This window comes from Ictalurus furcatus, chromosome 8 (assembly GCF_023375685.1).
Source record: "Ictalurus furcatus strain D&B chromosome 8, Billie_1.0, whole genome shotgun sequence".
Classification (NCBI taxonomy): domain Eukaryota; kingdom Metazoa; phylum Chordata; class Actinopteri; order Siluriformes; family Ictaluridae; genus Ictalurus; species Ictalurus furcatus.
This window is the reverse complement of record NC_071262.1, coordinates 9556427-9581426: the sequence shown is the minus strand read 5'-3', so window position 1 is coordinate 9581426 and position 25000 is coordinate 9556427. Positions and strand designations below refer to the sequence as shown.

The 25000-nt window shown below is 37.3% G+C and overlaps 2 protein-coding genes across 4 annotated transcripts; both read right to left on the bottom strand.

Annotated features, from left to right (window-relative positions):
* Positions 1-1322: 1322 nt before the first annotated feature.
* irf2b (interferon regulatory factor 2b) lies at positions 1323-15618 on the bottom strand. 3 transcript variants are annotated; one of them, XM_053630569.1, is made up of 9 exons: positions 15384-15618; positions 12977-13069; positions 11922-12021; positions 11536-11712; positions 11337-11371; positions 9751-9862; positions 8451-8597; positions 6560-6603; positions 1323-3950 (listed from the first exon to the last, which is right to left on the bottom strand). In XM_053630569.1, the coding sequence occupies exons 2-9, from the start codon at positions 13061-13063 to the stop codon at positions 3630-3632; spliced, it is 1023 nt and encodes a 340-aa protein (XP_053486544.1). In that variant the 5' UTR covers positions 13064-13069; positions 15384-15618; the 3' UTR covers positions 1323-3629. The 3 variants fall into 3 exon arrangements, with proteins under 3 accessions (XP_053486544.1, XP_053486543.1, XP_053486542.1); XM_053630568.1 differs by lacking the exon at positions 15384-15618 and adding an exon at positions 15056-15362 and having other exon boundaries at positions 11343-11371; XM_053630567.1 differs by lacking the exon at positions 15384-15618 and adding an exon at positions 15056-15360.
* A 2329-nt stretch (positions 15619-17947) lies between these two features.
* On the bottom strand, positions 17948-23833 carry casp3b (caspase 3, apoptosis-related cysteine peptidase b). Its single transcript, XM_053630576.1, has 7 exons — positions 23689-23833; positions 22559-22646; positions 21917-22047; positions 21696-21824; positions 21296-21471; positions 19464-19581; positions 17948-18702 (listed from the first exon to the last, which is right to left on the bottom strand). Exons 2-7 carry the CDS (start codon positions 22630-22632, stop codon positions 18473-18475), a joined length of 858 nt encoding a protein of 285 aa, XP_053486551.1. The 5' UTR covers positions 22633-22646; positions 23689-23833; the 3' UTR covers positions 17948-18472.
* Between the last annotated feature and the right edge of the window lie 1167 nt (positions 23834-25000).

Genomic DNA, 25000 nt, shown 5'->3' with positions numbered 1-25000 from the left:
CTCTGCAGAGTATAAGTGTGCATTTCTAAGTACAGTATATAAGCATTTCTTGATTGTGGGATTTAACTGGTTTGAATCTATGCTTTTTTTTCTATAATCTATACGTTTTTAGCTTATATGCAGAGTAACTGGTTAAGTTCTGTGCACACTTAACAAGAGTTAATGGAAAAAAAAGTGCTCAGTCTCATCAAATGGCATACGAGGTGGTATTAAATGATGTGAGATGTATGGTTTAAAGGAAGTGTTTTGGTGCTTTCGAAATCTAGCCACAACATCCTAATATACATACTGATATTCAAATTTCCTACCACCAAGCTATGTCAACTTAGTTAGACTTACACTATATAGCCAAACGTATGTGGAACCCTGCCCTTGTTGAACTCCCCATTCAAAAGTTTGGAATTTATAACCTTGTTGTTATAATAACCTCCACTCTTTTGGGAAGACTTCCACTAGATTTTGGAGTGTGGCTGTGGGGTTTTGTGCTCATTCAGCTACAAGAGCATTAGTGAGGTCAGGCGAGAAGGTGATGCGCAGTCTGTGGTCCAATTCATCCGAAAAATGTTCAGTGGGGTTGAGGTCAGGGCTCTGGGCAGGTCAGTCAAGGTTTTCCGCAAGAACATCAACAAACCATGTTTTAATGGAGCTTAAGGTTTTGTGCACAGGAGAATTGTCATGCTGGAACATGTTTGGGTGTCAGTGAAGGGAAATCATAATCCGAGAGCATGCAAAGACATTCTAAACAATTGTGTGCTTTCATCTTTGTGGAAACAGTTTGGGGAAGGATCACATTTGGGTGTTATGGTCATGTGTCCTTTGGCTATATAGTGTTATATAGTGAATTTTTTTTTTTAAATCCTAAAATCACTATTATGTCTTTCATTTAAGTCATTTTGGAAGGAATGAGGTCAAAATTCTCTGAGAACATGCACAGGTAGTTACATCTCAATATAATTCAGACTAGATTGAGACTTTTTTTAATCAATTTAATTGTTGACCAATATCATTTGAGAAACACTCGGGATTCCGTTTACATTGTCAGCCAAGATTGTTAAAATATCATGATATAAGTCACCACTCATATTGAAGCATATTGCCTCAAAGTTACTTCAAAATACCCCTAAATCTCTTGACAAACCACACACAATTTCCCTTCGCTGGAACTATGGTTCCCAAACACGTTCCTTTGGAATGGGACATTTAACAAGCACATGTGGGTGTGATGGAATCACAGCATATTTTGACCACATAGTACATCTAAATCTAACAGACACTGCAAGTATAGTGTCTAATTTGTGGGTAAAATACATGAGCATCTAATACAATTCAAATCCAGAAACTGTTTTTTAAAAATATTTATTATCAAGAAATTCTTATTTTACATAACATTCTTATCATATAATTAGATATTCAATGATCCACAGGATTGAGAAGCCCATAAATGTGTATAGAGACACATTTGGTTATATGAACACACTTCCATACACAGTCACAGACAAGGGCAGTTATATGAAGAAGTTTTTTTTTTTTGCCACCTGTTTGATTTTCTACATTTCCACGCTTAATTTGCTTTGTGTTTCGTTTGACACCTGAGCACCATGAAATGTATTTTTCAGTGTGCTGCATAATAACAATAAAAAAATGACTGTATGAGGATTAAATGAGACTTTGGCATAAAGTCTGCTTATGTTTACTTAAGAGTGAATAATCAGATCGTGTGGCTCAGCTGGCTCCCTGTCAGAGGCCTTTTAGGAACATTTCAGGACAGTAGTAAAGTTGAGTGCCTGTCTTGGCAAAATTACCGAATACCATAAAACCTTGTGAATGGATCCTCATATCTACCTGCGATGTGTTCAATAAGACGCTGGTCCAAAATGGAAATGAAAAGAGTAAATTTTTCCCCAAAAGCATTTAGATGATTTGCAAAATATCTAGAAGAGTGACCTTTGGACAGATGATTAAAGTCTTGTCCTGGTCAGCATCAATTAAGTTTTCTGGAGTGCAATGTTCAACATAACGTTGTGTCTTGAAATGGAAAAAAACCCCCAAAAAAACAGGTAATTATTCATTTGAATGGTCCACAAGGAGATGTTAAAAAAAATTATATATTTTTCATTATTTTTAATGAATGGCCTAGACCTAAACATGTTAGTATGGAGGAAGGTGCATATGATTTCTCTGAAGCATAGAAAATGCTAACAGGAATCATTTGATCTTGCAGTTATTGTTGGTGAACGTGTGATTAACAGATGTTGAGCAAGGATGCTAATATTTTTTTCTACACAGTGCATTGTGTGTTACACGGCTGGGGGATTAGGCTGATATAGAACACCTGAACCTGACTTCCTGGGATGTGTGTGTGTGTGTGTGTGTTTATTTTCCTGTACTTGAATCCACGTGTACAGAGATTTCAGTGGATCTCAAACAAGCATGTGTAACAGGCATGTGAGGGAGGGGTGATGAGTCCCAGCATACCATGAGCATGTGCTTGTTACCTGGACAGTTTGTTTCCTGAGAACTCTTATGAGGTTGCAGAAAGCCAGCACACCTCTGGGCCGAATGACTCCAGCTGCGTCTCCACTGTCTGGAGGTGAAATATAGAGTGCCAATCAGTTCTCAAGGGTCCTTGGAGAATTCAGGCTGTGCAAAGACCTTAATCTACTCAAGGTTTGATTCAAGACAAGGCATTGCACAGCTGCTTGGAGGTGAAGGTGAGGTGTATTCACAGAGATTTGCACACATATTTTCCGGTGCAACTTCTCAAAATTGAATATTATGTCCAAACCACACCCCTACTTCTTACAATGAAACTCTATATTCTGATTTTAGCATCTACTCTAAAATACGCAAAAATGCAGAAAACCAATTCAGGGGCAAATGCTTTTTCACAGCACTGTATAGTTAAATTTGTTTATATGTACATTTATGTTCACGCATACAGTAGAAAGCAAAAAATATGTATTTTTTCTTAAAAAAACAAACAAACATCAAATAGGTGCCATTGCTGTCATTCATGAATCAAAAATGATTATACTGGGCAAAAATGTAAATATCCTTTAAACCTTTTTAAAAAAAAAATCCTTTAAGACACAGCAATATACAGGACCAAGTCAGATTCTGAGATACAAAAAGGCTTAAAAGTGCTTTCTTTGGTGGACATGAGACACAAACTAACGAATCCTTTCAGAGAAGTGTGTGTACACAGTCGTGGTGCTATAGAGAAAGAAAGAAGGCCACAGATAATCTCATTCAGTGCTTTTCTATAAGGTGCTAAAGCTAATGCCACTGATTCGACATTATGACTCTCCTGTATATACACATCCAAAACGAGCTGGAAACAATGGCACAATGGCAGTGATGACATCTGTCACCGCACTAGACTGCTCCCTGAATTTAAGGCCTGGACCTGCAATGAATCCTGCATTTTGCCCTGTATCATGTCTTATATCACCCACGGCTAAGATGAGCTGTTCACCGAGCCGGACATCATCATCAGCATCATCATCATCATCTTCGCTAGCTGTGAGATCATCAATAGGAGGCAACAGAGTGTTGCTTAGGTTCTTTGCTCCATGTTCAAGTTCAGTACAGCCTTCAATGAAGCCAGGATCAAGAACTAGTGGTTTTCCTCAATAACTCTTGACAGATTTCGATACGTCTGAGGTTTTCATGATGACGCTGGCCCGTTTTTCATGGACAGGGGGTTTGCTGGAAGCTGCTGGGGGTTGTGATGGAGAGTGAGGCGTGGCCAAGAGGCTCCATGGTCCTCCGCTGGTATAGGGGCCATGAAAAGGAGTGGATGAAGCGTCCTGGACAGTTGTAATCCTGAAGTTGGGCTTAGACTGAGTGATGAAAGTGGACATGCTGGGTAAAGACGTCCGCATCGCTGAGCTGTCCAGGGCTGGCTTTGCCTCCGCATGATTAGAGGCCCATACAAGTGCTCGCATGCGCTGTAGAAGAGAAAATAATGCAGGTTCATGACATGAATCCATAAAACCTAAAGTCATTGTGACCTTAATGAACCATGTGTATTTTGACCCACCATATATTAAAACATACGTAAATAATTCAATACAAATCAATCAATAACTCAAATAATGAGTGATTTACGTATGTTTTAAAACATGGTGAATACACAGTCTAGGGCTGGGTAATATGGCAAAAATATCATATCATAATACTTGAGGACATTTCTACGATACACGATGCGTATCACGATATATAACTTAGCTATCAAACTGTCTGCAAAGCAGTAGTAAAATAAACCAAAATAAAATGTTAAACTGAGTTTGACGATACTTTTCTTTAATGCCTCCAAAGACAAAGAAGCGTGTGTTAAAAAATTACATCAAATCAACGGCATCCGTTCAGCACCATTTAATTTGTAATGATTAAAAACGTTAAAAATAAAATACATCACCATACCAACGATATCTCGGAAAAGTGTATCGTGTAATCATTTATCACAATATCGATATTATATTCATATATCACCCAGCCCTAACACAGTCCATACAGGATTTCGCAGAGTTTTTATGTGATTTTTATTTTTAAAAAAAATTCAAAATATGGTATAATAATACATTTATTTTTTTTTGCAGAAAACTACTTGACATGGAGAAATTGCAACTGCAAGAAATTGCTTTGTCTTTCGCAGTAGTAGAATCAAGTCTACTGTAGAATTAGAAATCTGTTTCTAATCATATTTTATAGATCTAGAAATTCATTGCTATTTTCCTCATATCGGTGGATCTGTGTTACTCTGATAAGTGCGACAGCATAAATAAAACTCGATGGTCTGTAAGCTCTCAGACATGAACCAACAATAAATCACCAAGTCACAAAACCATTACACATACAATAGCTAGGTTCCATTACAGTACTTAGATCCCTTTAACAATGGCCCATATGGTAAAAAAAACAAAAACAAAAAAAAAACAACCACATTTATTGATGACAAAAATGTAACAAATTCAGTCATTCAGCACAATTACCAACCACTAGAGTTAAGACGCACTCCGTTTATACTAAAAGCTTGTTGCAGTTCAGATTTTACTTCTTAATCTTTTTTTGCCACGTTGGAGCTCTGCATGATTCATCTGCGCACTGGAATGCGGAGTAACCCAACACTACAGGCTGTCCATCTTTACACCCCCCCCCGCACACTCACACAGACATATACAAATATTCATTCACATATAAATACGATAGATGCAAACTGAACATGCATTCACTGTTACACACAACCTCTTCTGTTACTCTGTTTTGTACACACACACATACACACACACACACATACACTCAGAGCAGCACACTAAACGACAAACTGCCCGGACGACTGAAGCGTCCATTTCAACTTGCACATGGAACAAAGAACAAACTACAACTCCAAGTCCACTTTAAGTCTTCCGCTTTTGATGACAGCTCCAGCTGTTTTTGCTGTAAATATTGTTGCCATCATGTCGCTATCTCCACACTGCAGCTAACTGCAAAAGTAAACCTGCTTCCTGAATGCTTGTAAATCATCCCTGAAATGACTGTAAAAAAAAAAAAAATAAGCTGATAACTCCATTCAGCTTCAGTGTGTGCGCCACAAAAGGGGAATTACACTTTCTTTAGCTTAAACAGTAAAAGTGATACTTGACATAAAATAACTTGAAACCTGACGCTGTAGGTTGCAAACCCCACATCTGCCAAATCAAAAGCACACTCAAACTAGAAATCTGAATCATACTCCATACTTTCCAACGTCTAAACACACTATGCTCCATTTACACCCTTACAGATCATGTACTTCCGGCAAACCAGCCAACAGTATTTTTGGACCTGCAATAAATTTTTAATTCATGAAGAAATGAAGCAATAAACTGTACGTTAGATTGGATGACTTTACAAGGTTTAATACCCGTTCTTAGACGTTTTTTAAACCTGCTATGAAGGCGTCACACTATGTCCTTTTTTCCCTCTGCTTTACGTTTCAGCTTTGCATGACAGGAACTGAAAATACAGGTTGAGCCACAGCCTGAACATGCTGCTCGCCACAGACACTCCAGAAACTCCTCTATGTGGTCTAACTTCCTAAACCTTCCTATAAAGGGAACTGTGTAAATCTACATCCTGATTAATAAGAATGAACACAGCAGCCAATTTGACATCACTGCTCAGAATCACTGGAGCTCATTAGAACTAGCTACAACTATAATAACAAAAAGGACAAGGCCTTGCAAAAAAAAAAAAAAAAAAAAAAAAATTGATGCCTCAAATATGCTACAAAGATTTGATACTCCTTTAAGTGTCATACCACTGTTTTTCAGTGCTGGCGCTAAAGACGCGTGCCTGCGAGCATTACAGGAAGCAGACACCAGGGAGGGAGCAGATTCTGGGTAATGCTTTGACGTCATGTTAAAGAGGCAGTGCTATGTTTACTTGGTTGCAAAACTATAACCATCAATCTGATTTCTTTTTATTGGATTAAGGCCGTTACTACAGTCATGAAAAGAAAAAAAAAAAACGCATCTGCAACCTGCTTTGCTTTATGAAATGCTAGTTTTGCACATACCTCTTTGGAGTCCTCTTCACTCTGCACGCTGTCAGTATCGCTCTCTGTGCACAAAAATAGAAAAAGGAGAGAGAATAGAGACAGATTATTCAGGGTTTTCCTGAAAGACAGGTTCCTGCGGCCAAACAGGCGCTACAGATCAACGAAAGCGCTTCCTTGTCTTCTGGCATATAAAGGGCTTCAAAATTTCCACAACAGGTATGGAGATATGCTTAGTCATGTTCTGTTGAAAATATGCCAACATCATCCCTCAAGCAATCACTCTCACTGCTGAAACAAAGATATGGTAACTACATGTAATTTTTTTGCTTTTAGAGTTTGTGAAACAGACACAACAGTTGAAATCACTAGTCAGTGACAGCTTTTTCAAGCTCAGTTAAATGTAAATCATGAATGCAGCTAATGACCTATCAGTCTTTAGTTATCATAATAATAGTGAATATAGGTAACATAGCTGGAAGGCCAAAATAAGTCAGCCCCATTATTAAGTGGAGTAAATATGGAAACATTTTGGCATGTTTTGTGCTCTCGGTTAAGGTGTGCTTGACACGCAGAACTCGTTTAGGTGTGGCACGAAGCAGATAAAAAAACAAGAAACGTTTGAAGTAATCATGAACATTGCAGCCACAGTGTATCTGAATGAGCGGCTCAGCACATAAGCCCCACCTTCTAACCTTTGTGGTTTCTGAGATGATAAATTCATTGGAAATACACACTTGTCTGGTTGCTTTGTAGGTTTGGGTTTAATATCGTAGCCATGTCTCTCCAATAAGCAGAGACTACAGTACAGCCAAGACAAATGGCAATAATATCTATGTCTATGTACGAATAACTTTACCATGTTGCAGCAGCAGTGAAAATGCTACACCAACACAAGTGACATGGGGAGAGCGGATTATAAATTAACGCTCTCCGCTCTATTATGCCAAGGGACGGCAGCAATAAAGGACCAGTGACCTTGGTTAGAGTACAGTCAGATAGAAGTGAACTCTTATGGGCATTGAATAAATATGCAGAGCAGAGCAGGGAGTAATGTAAGGCAGAGTCTGGTAGGAATCACAGTGGCCTGGGGCTGTATTCTTTATTTTAAACAGTGAAAAGTTTTCTTAAAACAGTGTTTCATTTGGCCTTTGTGCTGTTCTAACCATAAATGCATTATTATTATTAGTAGTAGTAGTACTGCTATTAGTATTACTATATTACTATTATTATTATTATCATTAATATCCATCCATCCATTTTCTGTACCGCTTATCTTACACCGGGTTGTGGGGAGCCTGTCCCAGTGGACCTGCAACACAAGGAGGGGGACACACTAGACGAGGTGCCAACCTACTGCAGGGCACATTCGCACGCCACGGACAATATGGAAATGCCAATCAGCCCACAATGCATGCTTTTGGACTGTGGAAGGAAGCTGGAGTACCTGGGGGAAACCTCCGAAGCACATGGAGAACATGAAAGCTCCGCGCACGCAGGGCGGAAGTGGGAATCGAACCCCCAACCCTTGAGGTGTGAGGCAAACGTGCTAACCACTAAGCCACCATTTATTATTATTATTATTATTATTTCTTCTAAGCAGTGTATCGTGCAACTTGTCTTTCTCAACAGCTTGCACGTAAGGCATATTTTTAAAATATGTCACTGTTCCCATGTAAAAAAAATAACCCTCTATGTTCTGGAAACTGTTTCCTGTTGCCTGTTTCCTAAAAAGTTCAAGAATATGAACCATATGAATGGGAGAAACACAAAACAAATACCACAGTCACGCTGTAGTGCAAAAGTTAAATTAGTTGATGATTACTGAGCAATTTTTAGTGAGCTTTACTCCAGCAGTAGACTACAGCAGAGACTAATCAACACAGAGAGACAGAGAGAAAGCGTGTGAAACCTCCGTATGAGGACATTGGAGAGATCTGAAGGGGATAGGTGTGGCTGGAGCTCACAGCCTGCTCCTCGTTTTCCGTCACCACCTCGATAGTCTGACACACGTCCGGGATGATCAGATGGTCTTCGGAGGGGCTGTGGCTACCAGCTTCTGTGGAAGAGAAACAAGGAAGAGAGAGTAAATATGAAGAACAGGCAAGGGGGAACTGATGATGCACATGTACGCATGTTTTTTTTGTGAATGTGGGGGAGTGATGGGACTGTCTTGGAGGAAGTGTGTGGTAGTCGACAGAGACACCCTTGTACCGGGTCCATAAGGGTTAATGGAAATATGGCTGGATTACACGGATAATTACATTGGCATTTCCTTGTAAATAGTGTGGTGAAGGCAAACAGCCACAGATACTACTCTAATGATTCTGCTTTCTCTAACGTGGACTCTGACCCTGTAGGCCTATCTGATGGGAAGCTGAGCTGTACTGATAGGAAAACATTAATCGAAACCGAAGTTATAAACATATGAAGGATATTACCACGTGCGCTGGAACTGAAGACATAAAAGTGTACGGCTAGATTCTTTGATGCTCAAGAACAACAGATTTGAACCGGATTTGCAAAACACTCCCTTCATGCAAATGTTTAAACCAAGGTTTAAAACAAAGTGCTGCCAGTTTGCTATAAGATAAAAGGTGTGTTCATTTAAACTATGAAGGAAGAGATTATTATAAAAACTAATCTCAAATAAACATATGACAGCATAAGTAAGTACAAAAGGTACAGGATAACATGCATTACAGGCAAGTCACTGTGTAAAAAAAAAAAAAAAAAAAGGGTGGAAAAAAAAGGAAAAGAATAATGGTTTTGTGTTTTCATCGGCTTAGGAATCTTGAACCAAAGGGTGAGTCACACTACTGAAAACAAGCCTAAAATAACAGGCGTAATAGTTTGTAGCAGCTACAAAGTGGTCAGTCGTGCTGTTGTTAGCCCCCCCCAACACACACACACACTTTTAAAAGCATTTTTTTAAACAAAGTCTGTCAGAGATTAGTGGTGAATGTCCAAATTATGTAAAATGAACCTTTTTAATAGGTGACTACACTTTGAGAGATTAATCGGTGTATGAACTTGGAGGATAATGCAGGATCTATCGTATAAAACACAACAGAGATACAATTGAAATCAATTATAGTAATAAACAGCAGACAAAATGCTAGGTAATGCAGTGTGTAGGACTACATTTGTGTGCATGCATGTACGTGTGTGTGTGTGTGTTTGTGTGTGTGTGTGTTCAGGGGTTTGTTTACCTGTTTCTGTGACAGTGTGATCTGCTTCCTGTTTGACTGCTAGCGCTCCTGCACTCCTTGTGGAGCCATTGGTACTCTCCCAGGCAGAGGAAACTGGGCATTGCTGCTCATCCTGCCAGACACACACAGACACACGCACAAATTCAGTCAGACACAATGGCTTGTACCCTCTTTATCAATAGTAAAAGGGCCTGACCTTTAAATATATATATATATATATATATATATATATATATATATATATATATAAAAATTGAATATCGTGGAAAATTTATTTTTTCCCGTAATTTAATTCAAAAAGTGGAACTTTCATATATTCTAGATTCGTTACACTTAAAGTGAAATATTTCAAGCCTTTTTCTTTTTTTAATCTTGATGATTACGGATTACAGCTCATGGAAATCAAAAATCCAGCATCTCAAAATATTAGAATAAAGAATTTATAATACAGAAATGTCGACCTGAGAAGAGCTCTAATCACCTAATTAACTCAAAACACCTGCAAAGGTTTCCTGAGCCTGTAATCTGTCAGGAATCTTTCAGGAAGATGAAAGTAAATTTTGCATTTCATTTGGAAATCAAGGTCTCAGAGTCTGGAGGAAGAATGGAGAGGCACAGAATCCAAGTTGCTTGAAGTCCAGTGTGAAGTTTCCACAGTCAGTGATGATTTGGGGTGCCATGTCATCTGCTGGTGTTGGTCCACTGTGTTTTCTCAAGTCAAGAGTCAATGCAGCGTCTTATCAGGGGATTTTAGAGTACTTCATGCTTCCATCTGCTGACGAGCTTTATGGAGATGCTGATTTCCTTTTCCAGCAGGACTTGGCACCTGCCCACAGTGCCAAAACTACTAGTAACTGGTTTGCTGACCATAGTATTACCGTGCTCGATTGGCCAGCCAACTCGCCTGACCTGAACCCCATAGAGAATCTATGAGAGACACCAGACCCAACAATACAGACGAACTGAAGGCCGCTATCAAAGCAACCTGGGCTTCCATAACACCTCAGCAGTGCCACAGACTGACTGCCTCCATGCCACGCCGCATTCATGCAGTAATTCATGCAAAAGCAGCCCTGACCATGTATTGAGTGCATAAATGAACATACTTTTCAGAAGGTCAAAATTTCTGTATTATAAATTCTTTATTCTAATATTTTGAGATGCTGGATTTTTGATTTCCATGAGCTGTAAGCCGTAATCATCAAGATTTAAACAAAAAAAAGGCTTGAAATATTTCACTTTATGTGTAACGAATATAGAATATGTGAAAGTTCCACTTTTTGAATTAAATTACGAAAACAAATGAACACTTCCACGATATTCGAATTTTTTGAGATGTACCTGTATATATATATATAAATATATCTATCAAATGTGAAATATCTAATATATGACAGATGATATATATCATCTTTTTGTGTCATTTGCAAAAATGCAGTCATATTAATATTTTTACTGCACATTGTGTCAAAATATAAAATTTAAATAAATTGATAGAAAGTTTCATGTTTGATGGATTATTTATGCAGCTGTTCAGGTGACAGAGCTCTTTATTGTAAGTTGTACAGTAAATAGATGGAGCTTACCTTTACCTTTACGTCTTTATCTGGTCTCTTCTTTCCTATTAGACAAGAAAATCATCCATAAATTATAATGACATCATTTTAGTTCCTGCACTAAACATAATACGGTAAAGAAATGTTATTTGCAGAAGGACAGATTATCCATTTGCACGATAGGCTCTATGAGTGTGCGCTTGCACTGGTCAATGGGACAGACACTAACCTCTCTTTGACTGTCTTTCTGACGCTGACAGCATCTTGTAAACCCTAAAGGCGTTTGTTCCTTTTTTGATGCTTTTATCTTTCACCTCCTCGATGTCAGGAAGGGAGTTCATAGCACAGCGGAAGTTTGCCTTCCATGTTTTGGGGTCAGGCTTGTCCACTCCTGGTTGGTATTTGCCTAAATAATGAAAAGTGATTAAAGAATATGCGTGCACACACACAATAATAAACACAATGCATTATCAAGAGGGTCGTGACGCTGACTGATGTTCATGTCTTCTAAGCAATGTGTGAGTATTTCATTTTGGGAGTCGGTTCAGGCAGTAATCGTACTTGTGTGAGGGACGGTGTTTTTGGAAAAACCCGAGTGTATACTTGCACACATACCGGTGTGTATGGCCCAGTTTCGAAACAGAGGTGCATCTTTCTCTACGTCCCAGCCATGCCGTGCAGCATGCATCCATGGAATCTGAAATATTTTCTTTTCCTACAATTGTGGGCATTCCAAACAAAAACACATAGCAAACATTATGATGTGGTATGTTTAGTGTGTGTGTGTGTGTGCGCTCATATGTACGTGTACTCAGCAAATATCAGCTGCATACAAGGTATACAATCATAGTCATGAATAATTTTCATACAGATACACATATCAGGAAGTAATTGTTCAGATGAATTGTATGAAAGTATCACACGTTTACAGAAAAATGGTGACACGTTCAGCTTGCTCAATGGGTCTGGGTTATTTCTCGATATGCTAAAGATATTGTGATAAATGCATGCCACAATGCACTTTTCTGAGATATGTCCAGTGAGTGCAGCCAGTTTAGCTCTCTTGGTTCCTCGCCATAGACCGCTGTGGAATCATCGGGATTTGAAGTTGTGATCTCATGACAATACGGTGAACTCTTTTCTGTTGGCCAGTCAAGAGCCAGATTTTATATCTTTTTAATACTTTTTTCCTTCCTTTTTTTTTTTTTAAATAAATACAAACTGACTGTAAGCAGTTGATTTGGTGCTAAAATTTTGTAGGGACTCGTCCAATCTGGATCCAATAAAATGTTATATAAATTATTATACACAGTATATAAATGTTTTGCACAAATGTTAGAATTTTAAAAGAATCTATCGCTTCTCCTTTTCAATTAAATATTTATTAGGCTTTTATAAAATTTGTGTAAACAATTTAATTTAATAATTTATCTTTAAAAAAAAATGTAATTAAAGTATCATCTTTTTTTTTAAAATGCAGCACTATTGTTCTGCTGGAAATTTCTTGCCAAACCTAAATATCGTGATACATATCAGGTCTCGTGGAAATTCCTCAAGAATCATGATAAGATATTTTTTGTCACATCGCCCACCCCTACTGCTCAGAATTATATTCATTAACAATGATGAAAAGGTATTTCCCCATTTTAAAGGAACAGAATTGTACCTACCCTATGAACCCATTTTAGTCCTGGTATTTTACCCGAGTTTATCTGTTCCTCCAGCCATGGTCGCATACGCATCCTCTCCACGGGCATAGTGGCCTATAGACCGAGAGAGAGAGAGAGAGAGAGAGAGAGAGAGAGAGAGCAACAAAGTTATCTGGATTGTATCATCGTTAGATAACCACACTTCTACTAGAGGCTTACATTCTTTCGTTTATGTACAGGAAGCAAAGCCAGGAAAAAGTCAGGAAAAAAAAATCAACCTAATGTATCAAAATGCTGTGCTATTTTCCAGTTATAAAGTGGATTACTGCATGTATCCAAATGGTTTATTGGAAAACAACTGTCTTGAGTCTTCTAAGTTTCCTAACTTGTGCAATGCACTTATGTATCTTGAAACACTGGAACACACCGACACAAATATGCGAAGGCAATACTTATCCAGAGACTACTACAATATCACAGGATGCCTTAGGCTAATTCATGTTTTTGTTTTTCATGCAAATTGCACAGCCTGTGTTTTTTTTTGTGAAATACTTCTAAAAGATGATGTCGTGCAAAACGAGAACAACATACTGTAGCAAAGTACTGCAGTATTGTGTAAAAGTTGTCCTTTTATTTCCATTTTACGGTGAAATCTGATCTCACAGAAAGTCAATAGATATACAACTTGCCTGGCACTATTGTCCTGCTCTGTACTGCTTTGAATATTAAGAGTATGCTGCACAGACTTGCTGAATTTCAGCAATCGTTTTCCCAGAAGTGCCTCCCATATCTGCACTACAGGCCAAACATTTTGGAAGTTAAACTAAAAACCATCAATTGTATTCTTTTCAAACAGACATTAACAGACATTTACTAGGAGTATTACTAGTAAGTGCATCAATAGTGTACACATCATCCCATTTTTGTGCTCAAATTCTACATTAAGTAAATGGTTTGGAAAGTTCCTTTGACATCTAACCATAGATGTTGTGCTGGTTGCAAATTGGTCTTAAAAAAGCAAAACATTTGTAAGACCGTAAAAATTTAATAAAATAAAATAAAATTACTGCTTGCTTTGAACGTTACTGCCTGTCATGTAAGTGGCACATCACTCAACATGCACATCTTCAAACCTCGTGACTGATCTCTAATGCTCCTCCTTTGGCTCAGGCTCAGGAACTTGAGCAGCACACTGTTTATAAAGTATCAATAATCATGTTGTGCAAAATTTTCTTTTTACTGAAGGTTTATACTCAGTTATTACACTGTATCTGGAGGCACTGAGCTGTTTGTATGCTTCTGGTTGTGGTTACACATCATAATCATAATATTGAAAGTCTGTGGTACTTCTTTTTTTTTTTTAAATCTTACTTCACAAACATGCAGTTCTATATATCTTTTATATATCTTATTTCACGCATTAAAAATAAATACTTTAAAAAACAAAAATACTTTTTTTTTGGAGAACAATGTGTGAATTATAATTATGGGATGGCATAAGCTCAAGGTCTGACCTCCTGCTCACCAGAAAAAGCCTTTTTGCTCTTCTTCTCAAACCTCTTGCTCATTTTGCGTGGCATTTGATGGACTAAATGTATTCTGGTTGATTTGAAAACAAACAAATAAAAGATTTTTCTCATCCCAAAGTTCCATCTCGCGTGTCCAAGAGTACAACTCCAAACATCCAGGGTACAACAACACGAGTTAACACGAGTCGTAAAATGTCGCGCACAAACAACTTGTTACTCATTGACAAGATACAGCTCTTAAATGAATTCACAGCACATGTTTCTGTACAAATTAATGGACATTAATAACGGGTAATGAGCAAATAATACGGTGTAAAAGATTACAAATGCAGAGTAAAAACATATTCCAACAAAAAAAGAAAGAAAGGAAAGAAAGAAAATGAGCGCGGTCATGTTTCTGGCTAACTCGGCAAGTTTGTTACCTTGTGTGACGGGCACACACACACACACACACACACACAAACACAAACACAGTGTAAAAAAAAAAAAGAAAAAAAAAAAAGAACCCATATTCAATCCTACAGCACGAAGAACAACCGACAATTTCAGTACAAATACTATTGTGACTTACAGTGTCATCTGTTAGCAGCATTCTCACAGCAATGTCATGTAAATAGAGATGGCTTTTAGCACTGCTCTCTTTCTCTCTCTCTCTGACCAGGAACTGTCAAACTGCCCCCCGACTGCAAGTTCACCAATCTCTTTTACAGTGCCAAGTCATTTCAAAAGTGAAAATAACCATTCCCCAGATCCTGGTGGATGAAAACACTCCAGCACTTTCGATTCTTTGCTTCTCCACAGCGGCACACAGACACACACACACAACAAAAAAAAAGCTACATGAAGCTAGCGCACTAAATAATCGGCCCCATAAATAAGAAACGCGGAAATGGTTTTACCTGCGATTCGAGAATAAATTCCGCCCTCGGAACAAGTCCGCAATGTGGCCGCAAGTGCAGACAGACGGACTGTCTTTAATTCGTCAGTGTCGACAGAAAAAACGTCAAGTTTAAGCAAATCCGGAGTCCAGAACGAAAGCAAAACAAGTAAAGGAAACAGAGCTTCGTGGAAATCCCCTCCCGAGCTCTCTCTCTCTCTCTCTGTGTGTGTGTGTGTGTGTGTGTGTACAGCGCGAGAGGGCGCTGAGTTGTGCGCCTCATTTTCATTTTCACTTCCCCGCTTTTCTGTAGAGCCTTAAAGCGAAATCGACTGGAATAGAAACTCAAAATGAGTAAGCCCTTTAGATAGTCGTTAATGAGAACTGCGACTAAATAAGAACAGTTGTTGTCTAAAAAAAAAAAACATGAAGAAAAAAAAAAGAAAAAAACGGCCTTGGTTTCTTGCCAGGTACATTTTGGTCATTAGTCTATTATTGGCAGACTTGCAGGGACATTATTGTATCTAGAAATAGCCTATTTATTTATTTTTTGTGGAGATTGTAGATTCACCAGTCCAGGTTGTTTGTATTGTTCCACAAAGAAGTGCATTGCTTAGTGCATAGGATTTTATTTTATTGTTATTATTAGTATACTATGAATTAATTTTCATCCATCCATCTTCTACATCGCTTATCCTGCACAGGGTCACACTGAGCTTGGGGTCTATCTCAGGGAACTCGGGGTACAAGGCGGGGGACACCCTGGACGGGGTGCCTACCCAACACAGGGCACAATCACACACCCATTCACACACTACGGACAATTGGGAACCAGGATCAGCCTACAATGCATGTCTTGGGGAGGAAACTGGAGTACCCAGAGGAAACCCCCGAAGCATGGGGAGAACATGCAAACACGAACACACAGGGTGGAGATATGATTCAAAACTCCTAACCCTGGAGGTGAAGCAAACGTGCTAACCACTAAGACACCGGGAGCCCTTAGTCAATAATAATAATAATAATAACAATAATAAAAAAATACATCCATCCATCTTCTATACCGCTTATCCTTTTCAGGGTCAAGGGGAACCTGGAGCCTATCCCAGGGAGCATTGGGCACAAGGCAGAGTACACCCTGGACAGGGTGCCAATCCATCGCAGGGCACAATCACACACACACTCGCACACCCATTCATACACTATGGACACTTTAGACATGCCAGTCAGCCTACCAAACATGTCTTTGGACTGGGGAGGAAACTGGAGTACCCAGAGGAAGCCCCCGAAGCATGGGGAGAACATGCAAACACGAACACACAGGGTGGAGATATGATTCAAAACCCCTAACCCTGGAGGTGAAGCAAACGTGCTAACCACTAAGCCACCGGGAGCCCTTTAGTCAATAATAATAATAATAAGAAGAAGAATGAAAATATATATAATAATTAATATAATTATTATAATTATTATTGTTATTGTTGTTACTATTATCATCATTATTATTATTGAACCCCATTATTTGTCATGAGTCCTCTCACTGTCATGCACTACCAGACTAAGGTTAATAACACATATGGAATTGAGAAAAGTGTTAAACAACTCAAAACTATTTTTAAACTATTTTTAAATTCTTAACAGTGTTTCTGATTAACCTTTGCCCACTCTTTTGGCATCTTCCCAGCCACCTTCATGAGAAAGCCTCACCCCAGTGGCTTTTCTGGAACTGGCTAGCAGGCTGAGCAAGTTCTTAAAGTTCTTACTTTTTTGGATAAACAATTTCATTTTTAATTAAAACCTACTAGAACAAATACAATCAAAACAAATTTTGAAATGTCTTTTGTTTAAGAAATAAATGAATAAATTTGTATTTGTCTTAGAAGCAAATTTCAACCATAAGCTTTGATCCAAATGCCATTATTTATCACAATGATAAAATATATATTCTAATAATATAATCCAACATAATCCAAATTTTGACTAGTAGTGTAACTACATACTTATTAAACCTATTAGTTTCATAGTTAGTGAATAGTTCATAGTAGTTAACAAATAATATGCTTTAAAATGAATAACTGGAAAAATCTGTAAATTTGGAAGATTCACTGAAGTATCACACACAGCCTTGTAAAGACCAACGTTGTATAAAGCATCCATATAAACACTATTAAATAGAGTAATAAGCAACTATGAAACATTGTCAGAAGGCATATACTCATTATTTATTGCACTTTAACAACATTTAAGCAGTAGAATAGGCACATTGGTACTTGTTTAAAGAAATGTAAAAGAACGCGATGGTGAATGTGAAATGAATGTGAATCTTAAGAATGATGTACCAGTTCTGCTTTCCATTCTGAGTAAAAAAACAATCATTGTGTTTTGTAATGAATAGCGAAATTTGGATAGAAAAGTGGAAATGGAAACAAAAAAATATTATGTAATTATTGTGCAATACACAACTGCACATATTTGACTATTGATGTTATACTCCAACCATTTGGTACACTGATGATTAAAGGAGACATATTTGTTGTAGAGTAGAGCCAGGCACAGGCAGTGAAGTGTACAATAAGAAATTAAGTGTATTTAGAAAGCGACTCCTAGGACAAATCTAACAATTTGGAAAATGATTGGAATGAGATGTGGAGAATCAGAGGCTTAATTTGATCAGAGATTTATTTAAGAAAACACAGAAAACAGATGAAGACAGCAGGAATTTCTCTGGCAGTTCATATACGGTTTGCATTGTGGGGAAAAGAATGCTGCTATCCAACAATGAGCTAAACATGAATATCCAGTTTATTCGTGTAAAGGTTAATACCCGTTAAACCAAAGTTTTAGTCCATCATGCCGGTATGGCCAATGTAAACATCTCTGTTGTTAATGTATGCCATGTTACATGGTACAGGACAAAGTAAAAAAAAAAAATTTACTGCGTAAAAATATGCAAAAATGTACTTGTAAAAATATGTACTATTGTTATTATATTCTGATGCAGCGGATTTCTGTGTAGTGTTTCATACAACCACATTACGGTATAAAAAAAAACTATACCATACTATACTATACCTACACTAAACTAAATTTGACTGATTTTAATTCAAATGATCACTTTGGAAAGTACAAGTCTTTGGTCAGCAGAGACACAATGCATGGTATTTGTTTCTTGTCACTGAAACCAGGAATGGTGGAGCAAGACTGGAACTCTAACGCCACCTTGCGGTTGACGCGTGTCATAAGCTGCATAATCTCCAGCTCTCTGCCATACTTAGTCAGCATTTCACACAGACTGGATATGAACCAAGATCCATTGGCTGTGTTTCTCCAAGCATAATAACCTGTAGGAGGAGTATAAGAATTAAAACACACTACTACTACTACTACTACTACTATTACTACTACTAATAATAATATGACATATATTATTTGACTGCAGAAGCTTAAAAGACTTAATATGACTTAATCCAAAAATGTATACGCCAACTGTGAGTACTTCAGCATCTTAGTCTAGTGTGCAATCGCCTCATTCTGTTTTAACTACGATGTTTGAGTTTTACTTAGGTGTCGTTCTCAAAAAAAAAAAAAAAATCCGAATGATTTGCCCGGACAAAATAACGGACTTAAAAAATGTTTTTGCATCCTACGTTTTGTCACGTCATCACCAGTTTCAGTTGCCTTAGGCTTCATTTCCCATCAGCCCTCACAACAGACAACAGCTCACATGACCATGGCTCTCCAAGCTTTCCCTAGCTATTGTTTTGCTCAATTTATGACTCTTGTTCTGACTTTATTAGTTGTTTGTCTTTTTAAAAAAAATGTTTTTTAAATTCCTGCACTTGCATCAGTCTCCACCACTATCTCAATATTTGTGACAACCACTGTTTACAGGACCAGTGTATTACACCATCCTTGTTAGTCAGCTTGATGCAAAAGTGAGAAAAGGTTTCGACTGTGAAAGTACTCAGTCCCTAAATGTACCTGACAGTGCAGGTTGTTAATTTATCCTTCCAGTACTGATGTCTGTATATTACTCTAGATTTTCAACTGCCATCGGACTATCATGAAGCTGCATACATTTGAGTATAAAACCGCGTCCTACCTGGAGCAGTAGAGTACGCATACAAGAAGTCTGCTTCAACAGGAATCCTGTGTGTGCCCTCTGAATCACTAACACTATCGGTCTCAATGCCAGGATCCAAATCTGTTCCACGACAAGCCTAAACAAAATACAGGAAGGTATTTAACTATAAGTGTAACACAATAAGATGCTGTACAATTTTACAATTTGTATCCTAAAAAAACAAAATGACAAAAGGCTTTAAAAAATGGTATTTCTGTTTAAACATACAGTAGCCTAAGGCATAAATTCTTTTCTAAGGCGTAAATAACATTTCCACTGAATTCCATTTATTTATGTCTAGCACCATTCTTGGTCCTTGCAGTGATTTTAATAGTGAGCTAGGCCTAAAATACGCAAATTGCACCATTGCCGGGAAATGTTAAGTGGTACTTCTATTAAATTTTATTATTCTACATTAAATGAGTCATTATTTCCATTTCTTTAGTGACGTGCCTGCTTGAGACAAGCAAATAAACTACAAAGAACCAAATTGTAAAACACAACAAATTCCAAATGTGAAATAATATGTTAGACACAGATCAATGGGCAACTGTACGTCAACGGTTAGCGATTCATACTGACGGACAAGAACAGAGTCAGGTAAATAGCTCCCCTTAATTCATCCATTTTTTTCTTTCATTCGTCTTCAGTAAGCCCTTTATTCTGGTAATCAGGGTCACTATGGATCCAGAATCTATCCCAGGAACACTGGGCATGAGGCAGGAATACACCAAGAGAAAACCAATACATACACAGAAAGAGAAGGCAGAACTTCACACAGATATTAACCCGAGATCAGGATTGAACCAGGAAACCTAGAGCTATAAGGCAGCAGCACTAATCAGTCTGTAAAGGATTTCACTTTTTTTTTTTTGCAATTATTGCAGCCAAAAATACTTGATTTTTCTGCCATGAGTTTTTTTTATGTTGTTGCAGAAAACTACTTGAAATTGCAATGGTGATTCACAGTGATGTTTTGTTGGTAAATGAGAGCTTTTAGCTGTACTCGTGTTCGACACATGTGAATTGAAGAGGGCTTTGGCTGTATGTGCGTCATGATGACATCATATAGCACGTCATGGCCCAAATCTGTGAAAAATCTGCGGTCATTCTGAAAGCTCTTACGAATATTGCTGAGTTTGCTTGATTTTGCGTTAATTCACAGAAAATATTGTTGATGCAAACTGATATGTTAAATGTGTCTCAAGCTCAATTTGCTATCAGTCACAATGCCTCAGAACAATGAACAGTCAACATATGAACACCAATTGTTGTGTTCTACATCTGGCTAAATATTTTTGTTTGATATTCAACTAAATCTAACTAGTCATAATGTTTTGGCACTGATTTATGGTGATGTGAGTTCAGAAGCATCTATGTGACCATGTTTAAAAAGAATGAGTCAGTTTTTCCCTGTGTCTCTGTGGGTTTCGTCTAGGTTCTCCGGTTTCTTTCCACCTGTGGCTATGCTAAATTGTCCCTAGATGTATTTTAATATGTGTGTTTTATATAAGTGTTTTAATGAGTGTGCAACCCTGACAAGGATAAAGTGCATAATGAAAATGAACGAATGAATGAACGAGCCAGTATACCACCTTCCCTCTGTAAAAGAACACTTTCAGATTACCCCATTACCCTGTCAAACCTCAATCCTATATCAGATCATGAAATATCAATGTGTCTATTATACTTTTGCTGTAATACCAGAATGAAGTAAGGCCCTATATCTTGCCAAAATAAAAAATTTGTTCATCTTCAAATCTATTTCGCATATATTTGTGTACTGTTGCATAATCATTTTAAATTCAGACCTGAATGATAAAGAGTTTAGGTTTGCCAACTAGTGAGAGACACCGATCTCCTCGGAAGAATCCAGACAGCTCTTTCAGCTCTACGAATTCATCAGTGCCATAGATAACTCCTTCATCCCCATGGCTTAGGATCACACACACAAACATGGCCGACTTGCTGTGGTCCTCTTGGGACACTTAAAGAAAGGAAAGAAACACTACAGTTCTAGCACGCATTTCAATAGTCATAAACAGCTGAGGAAATCACAGTTAACACCAACAAGAAAATAATGTAATGACTTCAACTACTGGTTAGTCTTAAGACGGTTAAAACAATTTAGGATAAAAGCAAAAAAAAAAAATTGTGTTACAGGTTTAGAATTATGTTGATTAATATATGTGGCTTATCAGTCAGTCAAACCTGATTTTAAAAGCTGCTTCATCTGTGAAACACTCTGGTCATTTTGGATCATAGTTTTGAAGCCCAGCTTTTGGAAGACTTGCAGTATTTTTGCAGCATCAACATCTGTTCCATTGCGCTCTGACATGCCTACAAAGAAAAATAATTATAAAGAAAATTATAAGAGACACTAATCACATGGACCAAATAAGCTACAAATGTTGCCTGTTCTAGTTTTTTACCTGTACTTTTGGCAAAATTCTTGTTGTTGATGATGAGACATTTCCCAAGGTTGGGGTAATCCATACGGTATGCATCTGAATCAGCTTCTGTGTAGCCTTTGGCATGTACAGTTTCACTGCGAGCAGTCGCCCTGTAGGAAGTGAATATACAGGTGCATCTCAAAAAATGAGAATATCTTGATGATTACGGCTTACAGCTCATGGAAATCGACTAAATTGGAAAAATGCTCACTCAGATTATAGATTATATTTATAGTAAAGCATTTTAACATGTTTTAAACAGTAGAAATAAATTATATACAGCAAAATGACAAAATAAAATGAGAACAATTCTAAAATTGTTTTAGAAAAAAAATATATATATATATATATATATATATATATATATATATATATATACTCACACATATATCTTTTTAATTACAGGATACAGGCTCAATACTTTACCACTTTTATCAAAGAAAGATGTTAACGCTGGGAGGGTATTATTAAAAATAGTGCTGGAATATTCTTCAGTACTACAAGACTACAAAAAGGTATATCAACAGTGGATAATCTGATTTAATAATCACACCACGATTATTAAATCAGATTATCACTTATACTACTTTGTAAGCAGCAAATTAAAAAAAAAAATTTTACTCTGTGGAGTCGCTCTTCTTGGCATCCACATGGTCTTCTCCGTGTGCTCTACCATTCTTCTCCACAACCGACATGGCCTCTAAAACAACTTTTTATGTGAAGAAAAAAAGGTACCGGTTAAGGCAGTATTCCTCTATGAGTGTTAAGAAATTGCTTCCATGAAAAAGACACAACAACCTTTGAGCTAAACTGTCCACTGTCAGAACCAACATCTGTACACATGAATCGTTTTTACAATATTTACTGATACTGACTCATATATGATAATAATTGTGCTAATTGTCAAAATCATCACCCTGTTTGTGCGCGTTCATGATTCTCTACCTACGTAAAAGTCCCTGAAGATTTTTTTTTAATTATTAAATGACTAGGTAGCAAACTATTTATAATATCTGTTCTACTTTATTTCCACGTCACTGGATTGACGGCTTTCAGTTTCTTTTCAAGACACTTCACAGTTTCACCACTGTGCTTAGAGTCAAAGATCAAGTTCAATAAAAATAAGTTGCTTCCTGTACCTAACCAAGATGATCAAGTAATCATAAAAATGCAAAGTCATGTTAAAGTTATTTACTGCGCTTTACTTGGACATGTCTGCTCTCAAAATAGACAACTATGGATTACACTATTGTGCATATGCAAATTCTTTGAAATACAAGAGGAAAAACCTGTTGCTGTTGTTGTTATTAATATTATTTCGCACACACACACACACACACACACATATATATATATATATATATATATATATATATATATATATATATATATATACACACACACACACACACATACATATATATACATACATATGTGTGTGTGTGTGTGTGTGTGTATATATATATATATATATATATATATATATATATATATATGTGTGTGTGTGTGTGTGTGTGTGTGTGTGTGCGTAAGTTCTGAGGAAGAGAATATTACTTAGATTTCAACAGACAGAAGTGTACGCGTTAGTATACAGTCCTAAAAGTTTTTCTTATCAGTAACAGCAATGTAATGTACGTTTAATCTCTCACTATGACTAATCTTAAAAGTAAGTGCGCCCAAAACTAACACAATGACTAACACACCACAGCCTACAGTTTTATAAGAATAAGAATAGAAATGAGCCAACTTACAACGAGTTGTCCGAAGTTGAGAAGTGAAAAGATAACGAAAACCGGCGTACTTCCCACGAACTGGAGTTTTTCTAATAAACACCAAACTTCTGTCTCGAGCCTTCCCTTAAAGTCGATAGCTCCGCCCACTCCAACCAGCCTGAGCGGTCAGATGAGTCATCACCATAATGACCGACATGCACTGCGGCGGCCTGAAACGCGCACGCAACAAACAACATCATTCTTTAAAACAAAACAACAACAACAACAAAGTATTGAAACCTCAAGAAACAGTAATTACATTAACATAATTCTCAGGTCGTTCCTCGCGACAAAATCTCTGTACGTAATAAAATAATTATTATAAACAATTGAGCTGGTTATCATTTATTAGTTAATAATACCATAATTATAGTATCGTTTACTGTTGTATTATTACGTACGCTATTATAGTACTACTACTAGTAGTAGTAATAGCAGTTATAATGCAGTGAAATTTCTCCCTAATTTCTCCATCTGGGGATTAATAAAGTATTATCTTATCTTAAAAGTATATGCAGACCAAGAGGAGCCATTTTTGAGACAAAAGGCTTTTTATTTTTCAAATGCCAGATATTATACTTAAAAGAAGAAGCAAACATAGAAAGAAACAAGAGGCTGAAGCCCAAAAATAATCGACGGTTCATATATTTAAAACTCGACAAACTGAGATGTACATGTCTGAAATCGCCTTTGGAAATGCGCTGTTCATTCATTTAATGCAAACTGTTTTCGGTGGACAGCACAGCCTGAGTGAAAATCTCCTGTGAAGCCGGTGACACAATCCAGATAAAAACCCAGAGAAGCCATGATTCTATGGGCTTCTTCAGCAGATTCAAAGATAATGTATTTTATTGGGAGCGACGATTAGTGCTCATTGGTTGTCTGTATGTTCTTGTGCCCTGTGTGTTGTTTTAATGTCATTTTGAGCCTTGTCTGGACTTTGTGTCTCTCAAATGTTGACAGGGAGGGTTGATTTTTGCATAGGAGGGAAAAAACCCCATCCTGTTTATTGGACAGTGCACTCTTTGATTGTCCCATGCAGCTGCATATGATGTGTCTCCATATGATTATTAAGTGATCTCTTAAAGGGGCACAACCTTGTAACCAACTGCCAATCACTGAAACAGTAATGAACATGACTGACATCTCAAACTATAATACATAATGTTAAAAACAAACTATATATACATTTTAAAAAACTATATTAAAAATACAATAAAAACACCTGACTAACAAAAAGGCCAGTTTTCGTTTATGGCAATGACACTATAAAATTAGTCACCAATCAATC